This window comes from Colias eurytheme, chromosome 22 (assembly GCF_061535395.1).
Source record: "Colias eurytheme isolate Ceu_HAF_F1 chromosome 22, ilColEury1 Martin Lab GWU primary, whole genome shotgun sequence".
NCBI classification, from domain to species: Eukaryota; Metazoa; Arthropoda; class Insecta; order Lepidoptera; family Pieridae; genus Colias; species Colias eurytheme.
This window is the reverse complement of record NC_143001.1, coordinates 7,991,471-8,013,779: the sequence shown is the minus strand read 5'-3', so window position 1 is coordinate 8,013,779 and position 22,309 is coordinate 7,991,471. Positions and strand designations below refer to the sequence as shown.

Genomic DNA, 22,309 nt, shown 5'->3' with positions numbered 1-22,309 from the left:
AAGTAGCCTATGTCCTTTCTCGGATATCAAAACATCTCTATACCAAATTTCATGCAAATTGGTTCAGTAGTTAAGGCGTGATTGAGTAACAGACAGACAGACAGAGTTACTTTCGCATTTATAATATTAGTATGGATAATTACGATTTATACCAAAGGGGAAACTCAGTCATATTTTTAAAGAAAGAGGCATATCATTGCCTAGTAACATAACATCCTTCCTCATTACATAAGCTTAGATATTAAATGGTTATGCAAGATCATCGGAAACTGATCAACGATCGTCATGAGGAGCAATGACGTTAAATTATACCACAAATTATCAACTATTAGCTGTTTTACCTTGTTTATGCGAATGTATACTGTATCTATACTGCTGGAGAGTTCGTTTGTTTGAACGCGCTAATCTCGGGAACTGCTGGTCCGATTTGAAAAATTATTGCGGTGTTAGATAGCCCATTCATCGAGGAAGGCTATAGCCTATAATATTTCATCGCTAAGACCAATAGGAACGGAGCAATGCGGGTGAAACCGCGAGGCACAGCTAGTAGCTTTATAAAATGGTATTTTTGTAATAATCCAAACCCATATTTCTTATTTCAAACTAAATCCGTATTAGAAAAGGAAATCTCGTAATAATAATGCAATGTGAAATCATTTTTCGAATTATAGAGGAGCTGTATCGATTTTTATATGGGATGGAAAAGCAGACTGTTTAATTCATATTTTTTCAGACATGTACAATATAGATTTGTCGAATCCATCTTTCATCTCAATGCAGTACACATAGGTATTATATTAGAATCTTCAATATGGAAACGTCTATAAAAACAGAAAAAGTATAAACTTTTTATTTACAAAGAGTACCAAATCATAGCAAGCATTATAAAACAATAAACTGATAACAAATCAACCACCACGAGAAAAACATTTCCACAGATTAGAAAAGGTGTCAAAACAATAATGTATTTTGAAATTAAGGCACCATAAAGAGGATTTAAATTTACGATCTTCAAACATTAAGTTACAAATGGAATTTGCTTATATTAAACATTGCTGTTTACTTATTAAGAAATGGGTTGATTACACTTTAATCGTATTGAGAAATATTACCATATGAGATTTCTTGTCTGTTTGATTGAGTTAACTACATTAAAAATGTCACATTTGCAAAAAGTGTGTTTGTAGGCGATAAAATTCGAATATTTCATTAATTTTTTTATTTCCAAACAATAATTCATCAATTCATATTATAATTATTTCAGATCTGTTCTATTGTGTTTAATATTTATTTATTCAAATAGACACATTTCTTTCAATAATATAATGATTAAGTATACCGGATTTAAACACTTAAGAATTGTAGTAATTTTTGTTATATTTAACTCCTTGATGTGTGCATGTTTTGTCGATCAATTCGATATTCGAATTGCTTCAATTCATTTTTAAAATAATAAAAATGACACAAGTAACACTTGTGTAATACGGTTTAAAAAAATATTCGCGCTTATTTCTACCGATCCCCAATATGTTTTTTTTTTTTTCATGAAAGTTCATTTTACCATATGTGGCAGGATTATAATGGAACAGAGTAAATAATAGTAGTATTATCTATAATGTTACAGATAGTAAATATTGTATGTACATAACAATTATTTTATACTCTGACATATCAATGTATTCCTTACAGAGAAAGATTCAAATCGTTCCTTTTATTCATTAATATTTATTCATTCATACCGCGTTTGTTCTTGTAAACAATGATCTTATTTAGTTATAGGTTCTCAAGGTAAGGGTTAGTGTCCAGTATCAAGATATACATTTATTTTAAAGACTGTATTATTTTACTTGTAATTCTGAACGAGTTTTTCGGCTATAGCAATTTTCACGAAAACTACAACTTTATAGAAAACTAGCTGTTCCCCGCGGTTTCACCCGCATTGCTCCGACCCTGTTGGTCTTAGGGTGATGATATATAGCCTATAGCCTTTCTCGATAAATGGGCTATCTAACACCGAAAGAATTTTTCAAATCGGACCAGTAGTTCCCGAGATTAGTGCGTTCAAACAAACAAACAAACTCTTCAGCTTTATAATACAAAATATAATTATCAATAATTTTTTCAGCAATTTTTTTAAGAAAAAATTTTATTCCTAGTATTTCTGGAAACAAAGTAGAAATTATTCTTTATTACAAAGCAAAGTTTCCCTAAAGGGAAAATAAGAAACAAAAGAGCTATGATAAAATGAGATAACAATAAACAAATAATTTTAAGTTCAAATAATTTTCTTTAAACATGCTTTATGCTGTCAGTGGTCGCAAGCCTTAAACCAGACTGAAGTATTTAATATCGTTGTGTGCTGTCGCGTCTAGAGTCGCGACCAACCGTGGTCACTGAACGCATCGAGCGTGAACATCATTTGGCGGGAAATTACGCGCGCATTGACAAAATGATTTTTTAATTTTCGAATTTTATGAATGAATCGTGGCTGTGGACCTATTTTTTTTTGTTACAACAGCCATTGCCTTGTTAATTAAAAAAAAATGATTGGAACGTTTTTGAAATAATTTGAAATAATATTCAATTTACAGTGAGGTTGATTATTGAATTATTTAGATAGAAAATAATTAAATAACAGACTATCATGGTGGAAAAGACTATTTATAAGCGGCTGCCCTTTTCATAGTGACATTTAAAATGAAGTTTTTGTTGTTTTTAATTTTGGCGCGCTACGCTGTGCGATGTGACGATGAAAGGTAAGGTTAGCTTTTTTATTTAAGAGTAAAAGATTCATTATTAAAAGATTAAAGATTAACTTTAAGATTAAATTAAATTTTTATTTTATAAGGTAAATTATATGTGTATAATGTGTATAGATTTTTAAAGTGAAACTTTTATTATATCGTCTCAAACTTTTTGGTCTGTGTAGCGCATGTCGCGTGTATCGCGGCTGCCGAGTAGGTATACCTACTCGGCAGCCGACCGACCGTCACGCGACATGCGCTACACAAAGCAGTGTTCGGAACCGTTCGAACAGTTTCACTTTTACCGTGGTTTCATAAAACCACACAACATTTTTTTTTAGTACCTAATTATAAAATGCATTACGATAAGGTAAGTGATATTACTATTACTATTAGCTTATCTACTTTAAAATATATTGCCCATCTACATTAACCACGTACCTACGTATAAATAAATTTAATACAGTAAAATATTATATACTAGCTTACCGCCCGCGGCTTCGCCCGCTTTGTCTAAAACCCAATAAATTATATACTAAAACCTTCCTTTTGAATCACTCTATCTATTAAAAAAACCGCATCCAAATCCGTTGCGTAGTTTTAAAGATTTAAGCATACAAAGGGACATAGGGACAGAGAAAGCGACTTTGTTTTATACTATGTAGTGAAGAGAGATAAATTAATTTATTGAAATGGTTTTTCAAGGAAACAGAATGGAAACCGTATTTCACGTATTATATTCTTAGAAATCTAAAATAATAAAAACAAAGAAACACCTTATCATAAGTTAATAAAATATAAAACAATTGTTACTCCGAATTCAGATTTATGTTAAAAAAACAAGAATAAATAAATATTTGCGTTTACAAAGAATGTATTTTATCGGAATGTAAACAATAATGTTTAGTTTTTAATTAATGTTTGTAGAATTGTTGATGAACGAACTTTTAAAACGTTTATTTTTTAACACTGACCAACATTTTATGTATCTTTAATTAATTTTATAAAGCTGACTGTTTGTTTGTTTGTTTGAACGCGCTAATCTCAGGGACCACTGGTCCCATTTGAAAAATACTTTCGGTGTTAGATACCTAGCCCATTTATCGAGGAAGGCTATAGGCTAGGTATATTATACCTATATTATCATTATGCTAAGATCAACAGGAGCGGACCCACGCGGGTGAAACAGCGAAGCTCTATCTAATAAATAGGATTTTTTCATTAAACATACATAAATATAAACAGGCATAGTTATAAAATGATAAAGGTTTTTTTAATGAAGATTTTGAAGGAAAAGTTTTTCTCGTATCAAAATTACAAATTTATGTTGAAAGAGTGTTTTATCCTGCTGTAAAATAATGTAAAAAATAGAATAAAGAAGGAACGCCTAAGATTCACGAATAATGGAAAATCGATTTCCTACTTATTTTTTATGCTAAAATTAATCATCTATAAATAATGAAATCCGCGTAAGTACAATATTTGTGTTGCAAGCATAATATTTAGGTGAGACGTGTAAATATAGTATATCATTCAATGTCAATCGTTTCTCTTCCGTACTTCCTATTATTTATAAATATTACGTATTTAGTGTACATATTTAATAATTTGCTTTGTAAATATGTATACGATTTGTTAAAACTAAGGTTAGTGTACAATTAATAGAGTTGACATACGGATTTTTGTAAATTTATGTTACTAATAAAACATTGTTGTTAAAGTTGAAAGATTTAATTTTAATATAATAGTTTGTCTGTCTGTTTTTATTTTAATGCTATATCAGTAGACGATTCTACTGTCATGAGAACGATTAAGAAAAAATTAAAAATATTAGGTAGGTATAGAGTTTTGTGTGTTGTAGAGAGTTTTATGTTCTATGTTCCGTTTTCACGTCAAAATGGCTCAATATATTTTGATAAAAAAATTGTTGTGGGCGACATAGAATGGCTATAATTTGAAGAATAAGTACTTGAGTAGATACGTGAAGGGAAAGCTTGTATATCAAACTCAAACTCAAACTCAAACATTTATTTATTCAATTAGACTTCTTCTAGAAGCACTTTTGAAACGTCATTAAGTACATGTTTTTAACATTTACCACCGATTCGGAAAGCAGTATCTACGGAGAAGAATCGGCAAGAAACTCCATAGTTGCTCTTTTTAATCATGTCAGATTTACAATTTTACAAATTACATATGTAAGTAATATCATAATATATTATCATAATATAAGTACCAAACAACTGTCCTGTGGTTTTTACGCGACAACCCTCCATGGGTTTTTATCTTCCATATATTCCTTAATACTGTAATAGGCTCTCTTGACAAGTACATTTTTTATATAAGATTTAAATTTAGAACTACTAAACTCTTTAATATTATGAGGAATTCTGTTGTAAAAGCGTATACCTTGGCCCATAAATGAATTTTTAACTTTAGCTAGCCGGAATAATGGCATTTCAATTTTATTTCTGTTTCTTGTGTCATAACAATGTCTATCTCCTACTTTTGTGTGTAAGTAAGCGTTATTATGTACATATAAAATATTATTAAATATATACTGCGACGGTACAGTAAGGATACCAGTATTCTTAAAGAGATCTCTTAGTGAGTCTCGAGCACGCAAATTATATACAGAGCGTATGGCTCTTTTCTGTAATATAAATATAGTTTCTATATCTGCAGCCCTGCCCCATAGCAGAATTCCATAGGACATTATGCTATGAAAGTAGCTAAAGTAAACCAATCTAGCCGTTTCTTCATCGGTGAGATGCCTTATTCTTCTAACTGCATATGCAGCTGAGCTGAGCTTAGCAGCGGTGGTGGTAACATGGGCCCCCCATTGAAGCTTCTCATCTAATGTCAAACCAAGAAAAACAGTCGATTCCACAGGGTATAATATCTCCCCGTTTAAAATAATATTCCTTTTCACCTTTTTTACATTTGGGAGGATAAATTCTACACAATTTGTTTTTTTTGTATTTAATAGTAAATTATTAGCATTAAACCAATTGGATATGCGTAAAAGAGCAGAGTTTACTTCGTCAACATTTGTGTCATGTCTATCCACATTAAAAATTAATGAGGTGTCATCTGCAAACAGTACTATTTCACACATATCCTGCAAATAATAAGGTAGGTCATTAATATACACTAAGAACAAAAACGGTCCTAAGATAGATCCCTGCGGAACACCTATGTTAATCGGCGCACCGCGAGATTTCTCTCCATTAACGACAACGGTTTGTACCCTGTTCTGAAGATATGAAGCTATGAGATCCTGTGCTAAACCTTTGATACCATAAAAATTTAGTTTCCGTAATAGAGTGGAATGTTCTACACAGTCGAAAGCCTTAGAAAGGTCGCAGAATATCCCCAAAGCATTCTTTGAATTTTCCCATGCTTTGTATATATGTGATAAAAGAGCTACTCCGGCATCAGTGGTAGAGCGCCCCTTTGTGAAACCATACTGTTTGGCGTGCAGTAAACCATTTGATGCAAAATGACTATTTAATTGGTTTAAAATTAGTTTCTCGAAGACTTTGCTCAAAGTTGGTAATATGGAAATTGGCCTATAGTTATTACTGTCTTCTTGGTCACCACTTTTAAATAAAGGAATAACTTTGCTAAACTTTAGTAAATCTGGGAATATACCACAGTCGCAACACTGATTAAATATAAACGCTAGTTGATTGGCAATGTTTTCTATGATATTATTTACTAAATTTACAGACATACCCCAGAGATCACATGTTTTTTTTAAATTTAATGTTTTAAAAGTTTTAACAATTTCATCAGCAGTCACGTGTCGCAATTCAAATAATTTGTTACACTCAGCAACGTGATCCCTCAATAAAGACTCTGCAAGCGCTGAAGACGAATTTAAATTCTTAGTTAAACTAGCAGGGACACTACTAAAGAAATCTTCAAAAGCAAGCGCAACATCAGCACTTTTGTCAATGACCCTACCAGAGTTGACAAGTTTTATGGTACTATCGTTTGATCGGATTTTGCCCAATTCACCATTAATAATTGTCCAAACCGTTTTAACTTTATTGTCAGAGTTGCGTATTTTGTCTCTGATATACAAACTCTTGGCAGTGAAACAAACTTTTTTAAATGTTTTTGAATAATTTCTAACATAACTAAGAAATGACAAGTCTTTGTTATATTGTTTCATACCATATAACTCGTAAAGAACGTTCCTGCATCTGTGTATACTAGGAGTTGCCCATTGGCTGAATGGTAAATCCTTGGTAATAGTTAAAGATTTAATTTTAAATATTTTTTCATATTCACTATGAATGAACTTAAAAAGATTTGTAAACATTTCACAAGGATTTTTATGAAAGGATTGATTATTCAGGTCAGGTAGTTTATTATCAATATTATTTCTAAATGTATGAATGCCTTTTCTAGTTATAGGCCTAACATTAATTCTTTTAAATGTAGGTATGCAATCCCATTCAAAAACTACTTTCTGGCCACAGTGATCCGAAGTTAGCGTGTTGAGAATATATTTTTCTAAACATTTGCAATCACAGTATATATTATCAATACAAGTTGCAGAAGTAGGTGTTATTCGTGTGGGCTCATCAAAAAGTTTATACAGATTAAATGAATGAAACAAATTAACTATTCGTGTTGCCGTTTGTGTGTGTGAAAGTAAATCAATATTAAAATCACCACATACTATTACCTTCTTTTTACTCCTGCCTAAACGCTTTAATATTTCTTCCATGACTGTCTCAAACAAATTATAGTCACTGGAAGGAGGTCTGTATACGCAAACAATAATGTAACGCTCAAGCTCAACACAGGACAGTTCAATGGTGCGTTCTACAGAAAGGCTAACAATGTCAGTTCGTTCCTTGCATTTTAAACTATTGTGTACAAAAATAAGAGAACCTCCATGAATTGCATTTGTCCTAAAGTATATACTTTTTAATTTATAATTATCAATATTTATTAACAACTGACATTGTTTAAGCCAATGTTCTGTTACACAAAATATTTTAATTCTATTAAGATTTAAAAATAATTCTATTTCTAATAATTTGCTAGCCAAGCCTTGAATATTTTGATGTACAATGGAAAAAGGCTGCTTAGCTGTTGTCTTACATACTAGTTTAAATCTAGCTTAGGGCTAGTTTGTCTATCAACACTTAACCTAGGTTGATGTATATAATTACTACTACATAAAATTATAGTAGATCGATGGTCTGCTACTGAACATGTATCAGACTGGTTAATAATTTTATATGCTATTAACATAGCAAGTTCTCTCTTATATCTAGATGGCAGATACACTGTATTCTTTGTCAAACAAAAAGATTTTATACAAGAATTTATGTCAAAATATATAAATGCATCACTATGATGATTTGTTAAATTATATAATTTTAAATTGATATTATAGATAAATTTGTTTTGATTTTGTGTCAAACCAGGCAAATATGGCAATGTACACAACATAAATTTGCATTTTGTCTCACTACTAATTTTCAACATTTTTTGAAATCCTATATCAATGTCATGTTTTTTTAAATTATAACTATCTCCATATAATATAATAACAATACTATTTTCCTTAAAACTAAAATAATCTAACGAATTCATGATATATTTAAATGAACTATTAGGAGTGCAAAAATTGAAATGAACTATTGGAGTGCAAAAATATCTATTATATTCACACACAATTATACACAAATAAATCTATAAAGCAGATAATATAATCCTATGTTAAAATTTAAATTTCTTTTCTTCAGTTTCAGTACTTTGTTACTTAAAATAAAATTAAAAAAACATACAAATACAGCACATTTATAATAAAAACTTCCGCTCTCTTTTTGGTAACAAAGAAATGTTATATTTAGTTCTTTCAGGCCTGCCAATATTTCCTTAATTACGGTAAGTGCTTTGCCCTGTGACGTCATCGTTTAGTTTTGGTTTATATGGAATAATACTGATCTAAAAATAGAGAGTACATACTATATTGAGATGAGTATTAGTATTACGTCATGGAGTTATGACCGCTTTTTGTTGTGTATACCTAGAGCAATTAACTTTGGCCACGTGGGCAAAGCATTTTTTTAAATAATCGTGTAGGTAAGTATCCCTATGAACAAAATTATTAAAATAAAATAAACGCAAAACATAATATATGTATATTACTACAAAAAGTCGTTTACTGGAATCAGGGCAAATCATCTCGCAGACAAACATACAAAAAAGACGTTTTGGTTTCAATTGACGCGAAAATAAAGACCTCACAAGTCACAAGTAAGTACATAATATACAGTAACTTGGAATAAGTTATACGATTATTCATTAATCCATATCTTTCCTATTCATCTGTGGGAATGTTACAATCAGAAAGAAAATGTAAATTTAGCAATTATGTATTAAGAATCGTAATAATCGACAGTAGTTAATATAATTCAATATACCTAATATTTATAGACGATATTTACCTAACTCTACCATCTACAATATACATGTCTGTGATCTACATACTCTTAAAAAACAAATAACTTAAAATTGTATGCATTGCTCTACCTCTCAAAATTCCAAGATCTAAACGAAGTTACTAAGGTCAGTATTTTTGGCTGTATATTGATAACACTTGATGATCAGCCAAGGCATCCGATTTAAAATATGGCTTACATAAACCCCTAGGTTATATAATTTTTAAATAACAATATTGACAATATTATAAACTCTAAATAGATTTGACATTAGAAACAATAGACAGAATAGAGTCAATTACAATTAACTTTTCTACCTATCTATACTAATATTATAAAGCTGAAGAGTTTGTTTGTTTGTTTGAACGCGCTAATCTCGGGAACGACTAGTCCAATTTGAAAAATTCTTTCAGTGTTAGATAGCTCATTTATCGAGGAAGGCTGTAGGCTATATATCATCACGCTACGACCAACGGGAGTGGAGCCACGGGGGTGAAACCGCGCGGAGCAGCTAGTCTCTTTATAAATAGGTTGACAAAATAATTTTTGTTCATACGACCAAACAAAACAAAATGTCTTATTGATAATTAGGAAATGAGAGATGCATTATAAAACTTCCTGATTTATACCTTTCTAATTTCCACTACAATTATAGACGCGAAAGTTTGTGTGAATGGATGTATGTTTGTTTCCCTTTCACGTCATAACGAGTAATCACGCTATCATGGAATTTGACACAGAAATAGATTATATTATTATAGTCTAGATAAGCAAATTCTTCCTCCACATAATAGGTTTCCATTCGAAACTTTGCCTGCGTTGTTAAATAAGTACTAAAATCTCGAGAACCACGCCTATCCATTGCTAAAAAAAGAATTAAAATCGATGCAGTATTTATTGAGTTTACCACATACATATACAGACGGACACGGAGGACTTTGTTTAAATTGTGTAATGATAGTGACTTATATATAACACATATAATATAGTGATAGTTATAGTGACGCAAGCAAAACCGCACGCTAAAGCCAGTAAAACATAAGTCCGATCTCCTGCTGACCTTTCAAGTCTTCAGTACAAATCAATGACTCATTCCTTTGTTTTTCTTCCGCGTTATCTCGATGGTTATCTCTGCAGCATCATATTGTTTACTAGTGCAGTTTAGTGACCTTTGTTGTGGTTACGTAGGTCAGGAAAATGAGATTTGTATTAGAATAGCAGCTATGTGCAGTTAAGTCAGTAATTAATGTCAGGAGTATGGACGTGAAGAAAATAACATGACATCTGCAAAAATATTTTTTTACAAAAATTAGACCGTCCTCGAATGGTCAGAACTAGTTAATTAAATGGAACCAACTGGAAGGCATTAGCTTTTAAATAAAAGAAGAATTATCAAAAGCAGTTCACCCAGTCAAAAGTTCTGAGGTAACAAACCCAAAAAACTTTTGTAATTTGAACCTCATCTTTTTAAAAATCGGTTGACAAAATATCGCGAAATAAGCAGTAGGTAAGTATTCAAAAACAAAAGATAATACATCTGCCAAACTGCCGCTGTGGATTCCTGCAGTAAAGATGAGCTTATAATGACCCAAATGATGATTATTATGTCAATAAATTATAATTTTTTTTTTCAAAACTTGTAACTAGCACAACATTTTTATAGGCCCAGTTTTCAAGTAGGTAAATTTTATATCGTTAACGATTTTTAAAGATACTTATTACCGGTTTAAATAGAACACAGTGGTTTTAGCAAGTTGAGATTAGCAAACGATAAAAACAATAGACCTGACCTTCGCAAACCTGTACTGAAACCTTATGCCTTTACTATCATATACAAAGGCATATATTATATATGTATATAAATACTGAGACAATTAACATCCGTATAGTAATACGTAGTTAGATATACAGGGCCTTAGTACGTGGGAAGCGAGGTTGTACCGATCATGCGCAATCTGGGTATATTATTATAGACCCACAATATTAAAAATCTAATGGATATTTGGTGAAAATGCTCCTGAATATAAAATACTAGCTACGCTTGGCGGTTTCATCCGCGTGGCTCCGCTCTTGTTGGTCTTAGCGAGATGACATATATAGTTGTATACGTAGTATATTATTATTAGTCTGTGCCTATAGCCTTCCTCGATAAATGGAAAATCTAACACTGAAAGAATTTTTCAAATCTGGTCCGATTTGAAAAATTCTTTCGGTGTTAGATAGCTCATTTATCGAGGAAGGCTATAGGCTATATACCATCACGGTACGACCAACAGGAGAGGAGCCACGGGGCTGAAACCGCGCGTTGCGGCTAGTTAGTGATAAATATCCTTATTCCCTCATTCCTTTTTACCCTGTATTGTCCATGACATCGTATCTAAATGACGGACCGATTAAATAGCTATTTGTCTGCGAGATTTCGTTATCTAGTATCTTGCTTTACTGTACCTAATAGAAATAGAAATATCTAGGTAAACATGGTCAGCTTTTTTAAAACTAGTGCCAGTATTCTAGCTATTATTATACAATTTTCTTAGATATTATAATTCTTATAAACTGTTATTCCTTATTTTTTGAATTTTCGTAACATTATCTACATAAAAACTGCAAAACAAAGTCGCTATCGCTGTCCGTCCGTCCCTATGTATAAAACTATGCTACGGATTTTGAAGTGGTTTGATTTAATAGATAGAGTGATTCAAGAGGAAAGTTTTTAGACTACACGATAAAAGCCACGGACGGAAAGCTAGTCTATAAAAGTCACTTCTTGAAGTTAACTCATAAAAATATTATTATTATAGTTCACTAACTGTGTCGCGCGGTTTCACCCTCGTGGCTCCGCTCCTGTTAGGTCTTAGCGTGCTGATATATAGCCTAAAGCCTTCCTCGAGAAATGAGCTATCTATCACCGAAATAATTTTTGTAATCGGATCAGTAGTTCCCGAGATTAGCGCGTTCAAACAAACAAACTCTTCAGCTTTATAATATTATTATAGTTCATAATAACTACTTAAGGTGGAATCATAATAAAGATATCTGAAGCCAGATAAAACTGGGTTTGATTGCTGGTTAGCGAATAAAGAGGTCACTTGATTCATTCAAATCTTATACATCTCAATGTAAAAGATAATTTATAATGACGTTAAGGAATTTCTGTATGACTGTATTAATGCTTTTAGCAGTGTAATACAATAGTAATAAATATTTTTCATTTCGCTTTTTGCTCTTGAGTTGTTTCGTAATGCAGATTATATTTTATGCGAATGCCGAATTAGAAGCTGTTCATCCGTTTAGAAGATAAGATGTTATTTTGGAAAGACTGGTGCTTTTGAAGTATGTATTAGATTGAATATTGATAGATATACCTATATTAAATGTTTTACAGTAGGTACTAGTTTTAAACGTTTTTAAGTAGCTCGGTTAATATTTTTATCAATGTTTTGTTTAGGTAAATAAATAAACAAAAAAATATTAGCATAAACAAATACGCATAAAAAATTATAAGCTAGTTTTCACGCTCAAAATTAAGCTCTAACTTCTAAGTATATAGCAATTGAGTTAAAAATGTACAAAGTACCTTGTAACAGGTGACTGAACTATACAATGTCAAGGTAATGAGCAATGTATGTAGGTAGGCCTAGACACAAATGTTTATAGGGCTGCCAACTTGGAGAAAAAATAGGGCTGCTAAAAATAACAAAAATGATGTTTTTAAATGTTTTTAGCTGATGTTTTTAGATGTTTGTAAGTATAGGGCAGGTAGTATGGATTCACATGTTTCTCTAATATGTTTCTTATTAGGTTTTTGAATTGATGTATTTTTATGTTTATTTCATTTTGTACACACGTACAAAACTAACTACTTACTTGTATATAAGTACTAGCGGTCCGCCCCGGCTTCGCCCGTGGTACATGTTTACGTTTTCTCTACATAAGAACCATCCTAGTACTTCAAGGAATATAATAAAAAAAGAATTGTCGAAATCGGTTCAGCCGTTCTCGAGTTATGCGCTTACCAACACATTTTGCGATTCATTTTTATATATAAGAATAGAACTGAAAAATGTAGTATTTAATGAAACAATAATACTGTTATATCCCACTTTATAACTAAGGGCATCTATTTAGAATATACATAATATATTACAAGTATCTAAGGGCATCTATCTCAATTCTGGAATAACAAAGCCCCTTCAAACAATAAAGAATTCAAACCTCTCCAATCACGCAACATAACAAAAATGCAGCATAACCAGTACGTTTGACTTGTTCCAGCAATTATTACGTCATCGAGATGCCAGAGGACGTCCCGCGAGACAAAAAGCCCTTTCGAGTGTATTGGAACGTGCCGACAATGCAGTGCAAATCCAAGAAAATACCGTTTGACAATCTACATGAGAAATACGGAATAATTCAAAATAAAGATGACAGTTTTCTAGGCGAAAAGATCGCCATCTTGTATGATCCGGGGCTCTTTCCCGCGCTTTTTAAGAATGAAAGCAGCGGGAAATTCAAGTTTAGAAATGGCGGCGTGCCGCAAGAGGGAGCCCTCGAACTTCATTTGGATGCGTTCAAGAATGCTGTGTCGCAGAGTATACCTGACCCAGATTTTAACGGTAATTTTTAATCTGCACTTGACATATTTTTATGTCGAGTGGCGATTTTCTCTTTTCTTTTTATATTGGCCTATTTTAAGTCCTCCCTTGGTTAATGGAGTAGATGCTTTTTATGTTTTACTGATCGAGTTATTAAGGCAAGAAATACGATTTTGTTTATTCATTTTTCATAGATAATCCGAACCCAGGATCCTCTGTTCTTATAACCAATATAGCAAAAAGATTTTTTGTGGGTAGATCTACAGTAATACATGATTGTCGTGAAAGGATGCGGGTTCAAATCCCGCCTCGTGTTTGATTTTTCTATTCTTTATAAATTTACATGTATTTATTGCATATTTTTATTCAGACAAAACCATGACAAAACTTAAATAATTTGGTTATTTTTTACGAATTTACATAATATGAAACTTGTCAACTTATAAAACAGGAACCCGAGCAAAGCCACATAACTCAGCTAGTATATACCAATCAAAACAACCAAGACAAACAAACACATAGAGCAATTAAGCGTTATTTGATCGCGTAAACAATTCCTATTACATAACTGACCCATATACCTATATCTGCTTCCTTTACGTGATAAAAATATAACGTCATAATTTTAACGGGTTTAAATCGCGATTTAATTCCATTATTTTTTATAGTTTTTACTTTGTTAGGTTTTCGTAAGTAGGTTTTGATTATTTTTGTACTTTTAAATTCTGCATACAATAATAATTATGATTTTGATTATTTTAAAATTCACCAAGCTGCAGAGTAATAATTATAATTTTATTTTTATAAAATTCTCTATTTTACTAAAACCACATATTATTATATAATTTTTTTGTAAAAAGAACCTTTAATTATTCAGGTATTTTACCGTTATATCGTTACCGTAAAATGATTAACAATAATAAATTAATATTAAATAAATTATAATTTTTTGTGAAACTAGAGCGGTCCACCCGGCTTCGCCTGTGGTATATATTTACGTTTTCTCTCCATAAGAACCATCCTCGTACTTCAAGGAATATTTTAAAAAAATAATAACGAAATCGGTTCAGCTGTTCTCGAGATTTGCGCTAAGCGTAAGCATCATTTGACGATTTTTCTAATATATAAAATTCTCGTGTCACAGTTTTCGTTGCCAATTGCCATACTCCTCCGAAAAGGCTGGACCGATTTTCATGAAATTTTCTGTGCATATCGGGTAAGTCTGAGAATCGGCCAACATCTATTTTTCATATGTACCACGGGCGAAGCCGGGGCGGACCCCTAGTATTATATAGAGATTTCCAGAACCAGGGCTAAATAAATGACTACAGACTAGACAGAGATACTAAAAAAACAGCCTATAAGCTCACGCATAGAAACTATAAAATGGTCTATAACCATAAATCTGAGACAATAATTAGAACAGGCGTGCCAAGGTTATAGCTTCGCTTCCTGCAATCAACATTTATTATCATTACTTATTACATTAGCTTCGCGAATTATTAGTCAATTGAGATTTTTGTTTACTTTGAGATGAGATGAGAGTACCTCAAACTCAAACTCTAATTTTATTGGAACTCAAAGTAAATGCCGAACTAAAACTCAATCCTGCAGTCATAATATATCTTTGAACTAGACTTCCTCTATAAGTTTTTGAATTGTCATAGAAAATAGTTACCACCGTCTCGGAAAGCAGTTTCTTTCTACAGAGAAGAACTGGCAAGAAATTCTGAAGTTGCTTTTATGAAATCAAATCAACTTTTTAATAGATACAATTTTTCGTATTAATTTAAAACTTATATTATAATTACGATAATGTATGTTGTTTGTTAATCTTTTACTAACAAATCGCTTAATCGAAATTTAATGAAATTTTGTATAGAGATAGATTATTAATTTTATTACCTGAGCCGTTATTACCACATAGGCACCTTTTTCTTTGCATACCATACTAGATAAGTTTACTAGAGATTATATTAACGGGACTGAATATTATTTGTAATCTAAATAAACTGTTATAATAAGTTTTTTTTTTATTGGTAATAGGGAAGCGCTTGACCACAATCTCGCCTGATGTTAAGCTGAGATGTGGTCTAAGATGGAACGCGCTTCCCTAGAAGGTACCTGTTCACTCTACGCTTGAAGACTACTCTCTTCTCTTCTCTCTCTCTTGTTATAATAAGTTGTAATAATATTCAATGAGGCATGACAAAAACATGAATGAAAGGCTGTTTTGATAACTTCACCGCATCTTCCCGGGTGAACAAAATAAAATCGTTTTAAAAACTAAACTTTATAAAAATAAATCATGTTTTTGTTTTGAAATGTCTTACTCTATTATGGTAAGAAATATATTATTTTAGGATTCAAAAACTACAACATAGTCTTAAGTATATATTTTTTTAAGTCAATATATAAACACAAAACATATTATATTTAATTCTTATAAACACCATATAAAGCCAGAATTTTGACACGTTCAAAATTTTTTTTTTTGTTCATATAGTAACAATTATATTTTACCAATACAAAAAATTCTGTAAATTTCAGGAGTAGCAATAATAGACTTCGAGTCATGGCGGCCGGTGTTCCGACAAAACTTCGGAGTTCTTGTTCCCTATAAAGATGTTTCTTATGAAATTGAGAAAAAAGTGCATTGGTGGTGGCCGAAGTCTTGGATTACTGCAGAGGTATGTTTTATTTTATTTGTTTTTTTTAGGTATGTTTTTTTTTTGAGGTAGGTATTTTTTTCTGACCGGTTGGCTCCGTTGGTACTTGGTAGTGACCCTGCCTTTCAAGCTAGAGGTCGTGGGTTCGTTTCCCACCCATCCCATTATCATCTTAAATCTCGGGTATAAATTGAAAAATTCCTTATTGTGTTACAATTATTATCACACCATAGTTACTCCAATTAACACTGCTAATAATAATCCCACTTATAAATAAATTCCTCAATCTAAAGCGACAATTAGAGCCCAATCTTGATAAATATGATTGCAACATGGCGTGCTCAAGCGACCTACATTAACTTAAATGGGACGTGGAATGTGTTTCATATTGTATTTTGTAATGTACTGTGTTATATTATATCATGCGGGAGGTTAAATTAGTTAAAATTGAAAATTAATAAATTTTAGGCAGTAGGCGTTAGTAGTTAGGATAGTTACGAAAAGAGCGATTTTTGCTAAGCGCGCTTATCTCAGAAACCACTGGTCTGATTTGAAAAATTATTTCACTGTTAGATAGTCCATTTATCAAGGAAGGCTGTTATATCAGCATGCTAAAACCAATATGTGTTAAACCGCGGGGCATAGCTAGTATTAAGTATAAATAATATGTTTTTGCTAATGTTTTTTAAATGTGTCTATTAGTTTGTCCTTCTTTCACGTCGCAACGGAGTGGTTTTATGACAAGATTTTTACAGCGGGGAAATATTTCAATTGCATTATGATACGCATTTCACACCAAAATTAATAATTAGATGGCGCTGTATTGAAACTAAATTCTTTCTAACTAATTTATTTAAAAAAAAATCAACATTCATAAAAAATTGCAATCAAAAAAAGCAAACTGATTCCAATTTAATAAAAAACAGTTTAAATCTAGTTTCTATTATTAATTTCCAGGCAAAACAGCGTTTCGAAGAAGCAGGCCGTCGTTTTATGCAGAATACTATTTCTACCGCCAAACAACTAAGACCCAAAGCGATTTGGGGCTACTACGGGTTTCCATATTGTTTTAACAAAGCCAGCACTGGGATAGACAGCTGTCCTACTCAAGTGGTCAATGAGAATGATGAGTAAGTTCTTTTTTGTTAAAAAAAATGTGACTTTTTGATGAAAAAATGTGAAAAAAAAACGTTGATATGCGACAAAATGTCAAAAAATGAAAAAAAATCGGTTTTATGGTTGAAAGGCGACCGAAAAAAAAATGTAAATTCTAAGTATCTACACTATCAAGTTGACCGCCTCCTTGGTTCAGTGGTTGACGCGTGATCGTAGAACCGAGGGGTCCTGGGTTCGATTCCCGGTGGAGACGTAGAAATAAAATGTCTCGGTCTGGTAAGACACAGAAGGCTGATCAACTACTTGTCCCTAAAGAAAATCGATCATTGAAACAGATGTATAATGCATCTGCCCCTTACCCCACTAGGGGACATGGGACTTCACGCAATACTTTATTACTACAAATAAGACGTGTGTCACTCGGGGACTGCCGCGGTAAAGCTATTGCATGCTATGCCTTCAAGCCGCACCTCCGCGCCCGTCCCCGTGGGGAGCGTGAGGTTTTTTCGTTACGGAATTTCTGGATTCGGTCCCCGCGCTCAAGGCCCGCGATAGAAGCTATGCAATAGCTTAAAACCTCAAAAAATAAAAAAAATTATGCGTGTACACACGTAAGAAGTGAAACTTCTTTATGACCTTAAAAATGTCACGAGTATGGCGTAACGCAATAATGTCACGCGTACGGCGTAACGCAAAAATGTCACGCGTACGGCGTAACGCAAAAATGTTACACTAAATTTTTGTCCAACCCCGATAAAGAAGTTTCACTTCAAATAAACAAATATCCTACTAAATTCCAGGACCTACTGGCTCTGGGCGGAAAGCACAGCTCTATACCCGTCGGTATATAGCTCACAGGACCTCTCAAGTCGGATGAGGGAAGCTAGCTTAACACTAACTTTCATACTTGATACTACCTGTGTTTTAATGTTAAAAAGTACCGAGCATACGTGCCAGAAGTGAAACTTCTTTGACGAGATTTTAACATACCAAAATCTTCGCCTTCCTCCATGACGTGACGTTCTTGCAACGACCTTAAAATTTTACTATTTAACTACTCTATACGCGCCCAAAGAAGTTTCACTTAAAAAATTATAACAAAAACTTGGTAAATTCCAGGACCTACTGGCTCTGGGCGGAAAGCACAGCTCTATACCCGTCAGTATATAGCTCTCAGGACCTCTCATCATCAGAACTGGCTTCCCTCATCCAGGGTCGGATGAAGGAAGCCTCTCGTCTTAAGAGACGAGGGACTCCAATTTTACCATATTTCTGGTATAGGTATCAGGATGGAGGGTTTTTGAGGGAGGTATGTATGGAAAATATCAGTTAAAAAATATTAAATTAAAAATATCAGTTTTTCGAATCTGTAGAATCCAATAAATCCGCTATTACTACGTACTTACTAGTATTAAAATCTTGTTTCAAGCATGTTATTCGACTGCTGTAAAATATGATTTATTTAATGAATAAATTCCAATATTGTAGAATTAATTTTTAAATAATGTTTATCTATTGTAACATTTCACCACTATAAAAATTTATTATAACATACTTAACCCTTTAATTTCAGGTGGATCTATCAATAGCTCTCCAATCTCTATACAAATCAAACGCTTCAGGCGTAATAATATGGGGTAGTTCCCACGACGTCAACACTATAGAAAAGTGTAACAAACTAAAACGCTACGTAGAAACCACACTCGGTCCTCACATAGCCAAATACACCAAAGACATACACAAAATAAAAGACGAATACATACCAGAACCTACAGACATTTGGGACTTAAAACCTAATTTAAATAAAACTAAAAACACAAAACAAGCACAAACAGATCCAGAATATAACTGGATTCCACCAGAAAATTATACTCACGAAATAATAAAGAATGTAGAACAAGAATTAATGAAAAAAGGCTATGAAGAACTTAATAAAACAAAAGTCAATGAAAGTCTTATTTTTGATATGCTTTTAAATATACGACCGACTGATGAAATTGAGAAAGAAATAGTTAAAAATGATAAGAATAATGTCAAAATGGAAGTCACAAGTCAAGTTGTTGATACAACAACTGAATTAGTTAGTACTTTAGATAATTATACAACATCGACAACACAACAAACAACAGAATCTGTAGAAACAACACAATATACAACAGAACCTATAAAATCGACAACAAATTATTCACAAGTACAGTTTAGTACAACAGAAACACTTCAAATTGATTCTACAACGAGTCAAGAATTTAATAACTATGAACAATTTGAGAATGACAAAATAGATGATGAAATATTTGAAAATGAGAAAAGAAATTATGAACAATTTGATAACTTCAAAACTAATGATGAACAATTTGAGAATCACAGAATAATTAACAAAGAACAATTTTATAATAATAAAGAAGATGCTGGGCAATCAAAGATTGACAAAACAGAAGATAAACGATTTGATGATCACAAAATAAATGATGAACAATTCGATAATCACAAAATAAATGATGAACAATTTGAAAATGACAAAATAAATGATGAATTCTTTGTTCTATCTACAAATATATCACAAATAGATATCACAACTGAAGATAGTATTAGCAGTAAAAAGCCTAGAAGTGTTAATTTAGAAATTAAAACAGAAACTACGACTGAATATTTTGAAGAATTTGTAGAAAATTCAACATTTCATCTCCTAACTCCAGATGCTTCAGATGAGGTTGTTATTTATATTTATAATCCGTGATTTTTTGTTAACAATAAAGTTTTTTTGTTTTTGATGCACTAATTTTTTTTCGCTTGTGTAACAATTGTTTTTTGTTGTTTTTCAACTGATGTTTGTGTTTTTCTTTGTTAGTCCATTGAAATGTTACATTTGGGTAGCATTTCTTAGACAACGTATTAATACTACTTGATAGATGTTGTAGGGTAGGAAGGTTTAGTTCTTGTAGAAGCTTAACTTCAAATTTAAATTTTCTTAAGAAAAAAAAGACGGGTTGCACTGGGGGAGTGCCGGCAGAAGTGAAAACTTGATTATTAACGTTGAGCATGTTTGATATCCATCCGTCTTACGCTTTTTCGATCAGGTCACGTGTCCTGACGCGAGTTTAAGATTTTATACCCAACGCCGCAAAAGAAGTTTTCACTTCAAAAGAAAAAGAAATGCATGCTTTGTCCTAAAAATGTAACATTTCAATTGATTATGTCTATTGTTGTCTTTTTATGCTTCATTATAATACTTTTTTTTAGTTTTGAGTTGTGCTGATGTGTATCTTCCTTGAATTCATATTGCCTTAACATCATAACAATATTGAAGATTTTTTTTTTAACTTGCATGTAACAGTTCTTTTATGCTTTGCGTGTTTCAATATTTTTAAAAGTTTTTTCGCACTATCGCAAAAATTAAATAACTTTTAGATATCTTTAATAGTATAAAATACCTACTTCTGTGTGAAAAGGCTTTTTTCTTTATGTTTTTTCATCAAGAGCTTTTCAAATATAAGATTTGTTCTTTTACTGCAATGTGTGTAATGTGATTAACATTTTAATTTATGATTAAAGAAAATTTATTTATTATAATATGATATTATTTTCGTATTTATATACATTTTATTATACATATAATTATTAATAGTTTATATTATTACTTATTCGTAAGGTATTATTTATGCCCAATCTACATTCCAAAGCTTTACTATCTATCGAAGTATATGACGCACTATTTTTATTATTTATATGTATTATTTATTTATTTAAAATATTATTTATTTAATTATGTATAAATGTAATTAACAATGGGTATTTCCTTTTATCTGTTTAGGAGGGTGACTTCTCAAAAGCGGCGATTTCTTCAAACAACTTCGTTTATACATTTACTATCTGTGTTATTTTTATGTATGTTTAACCGTTTATACAAAATAATTGAATCGAAAAATATGCAGTTTCTGTGTATTATATAGAAAGAGCTGATAATGTAGAGAAAAAGTAATAAAATATTTTTCGATGTTTTATAAATAGGTATGAAAAAATACATTTATCATCATTTATTGAAGTGAAACTTCTTTAGCCGCGTTGAGAGTAAAATTTCATGGTCGCGTCATGGAAATACCGTCACGTCATGGAGTAAAACGACGATTTTGGTATCTTTAAATCTTGCGAAAGAAGTTTCACTTCTGACACATGTGTTCGCATATATATACGCTCTTTTTTATCCTACTTATTAAAAAAGAGCGTATATATGCGAATCTTTATAAAAAATGTGACTAATAACTTGACTGTATCCATGTTTCTATTGAGTACATAGTTTACTTAAGTTATTTTTAAGTTTAAGTTTTATTTTAAGCAATTCACCAAGTTCATAATGTTTAACTTATCTGTGATATTTAATTATTGTAAATATTAACACAATAACAAGTACAATTTGTGAAATAAATGATAAAATTGAAACAAGATTGTTTTATTTTTGTGTTTCTGTCTTATAAAATCCTATCAAAAAAAGGTCAATCGCTTTATATATAAAGACTCTATTTTAAATTAATATCTTTAGATTTATATCTCTTAGTGTGATCGAGATAATTTATAATATTATTATTCATATTTATTTAATAAAGTAGGTATGAAAATTACAGGTAGGTGGGTATATAAATAAAAAACAACAATTTTCTTATTCCATTTATTATAAAATTCAAAAACATACAATCATAACGAACTATCAATAAATATAA

The 22,309-nt window shown here is 31.6% G+C and overlaps 1 protein-coding gene across 1 annotated transcript; it reads left to right on the top strand.

Moving 5' to 3' along the window:
* The first annotated feature begins 2,383 nt into the window (after positions 1-2,383).
* On the top strand, positions 2,384-21,801 carry LOC149898790 (uncharacterized). Its single transcript, XM_090115204.1, has 7 exons — positions 2,384-2,756; positions 13,490-13,830; positions 16,360-16,499; positions 17,436-17,608; positions 18,714-18,903; positions 19,168-20,304; positions 21,406-21,801. The coding sequence occupies exons 1-7, from the start codon at positions 2,698-2,700 to the stop codon at positions 21,487-21,489; spliced, it is 2,124 nt and encodes a 707-aa protein (XP_089971330.1). The 5' UTR covers positions 2,384-2,697; the 3' UTR covers positions 21,490-21,801.
* Positions 21,802-22,309: the final 508 nt, after the last annotated feature.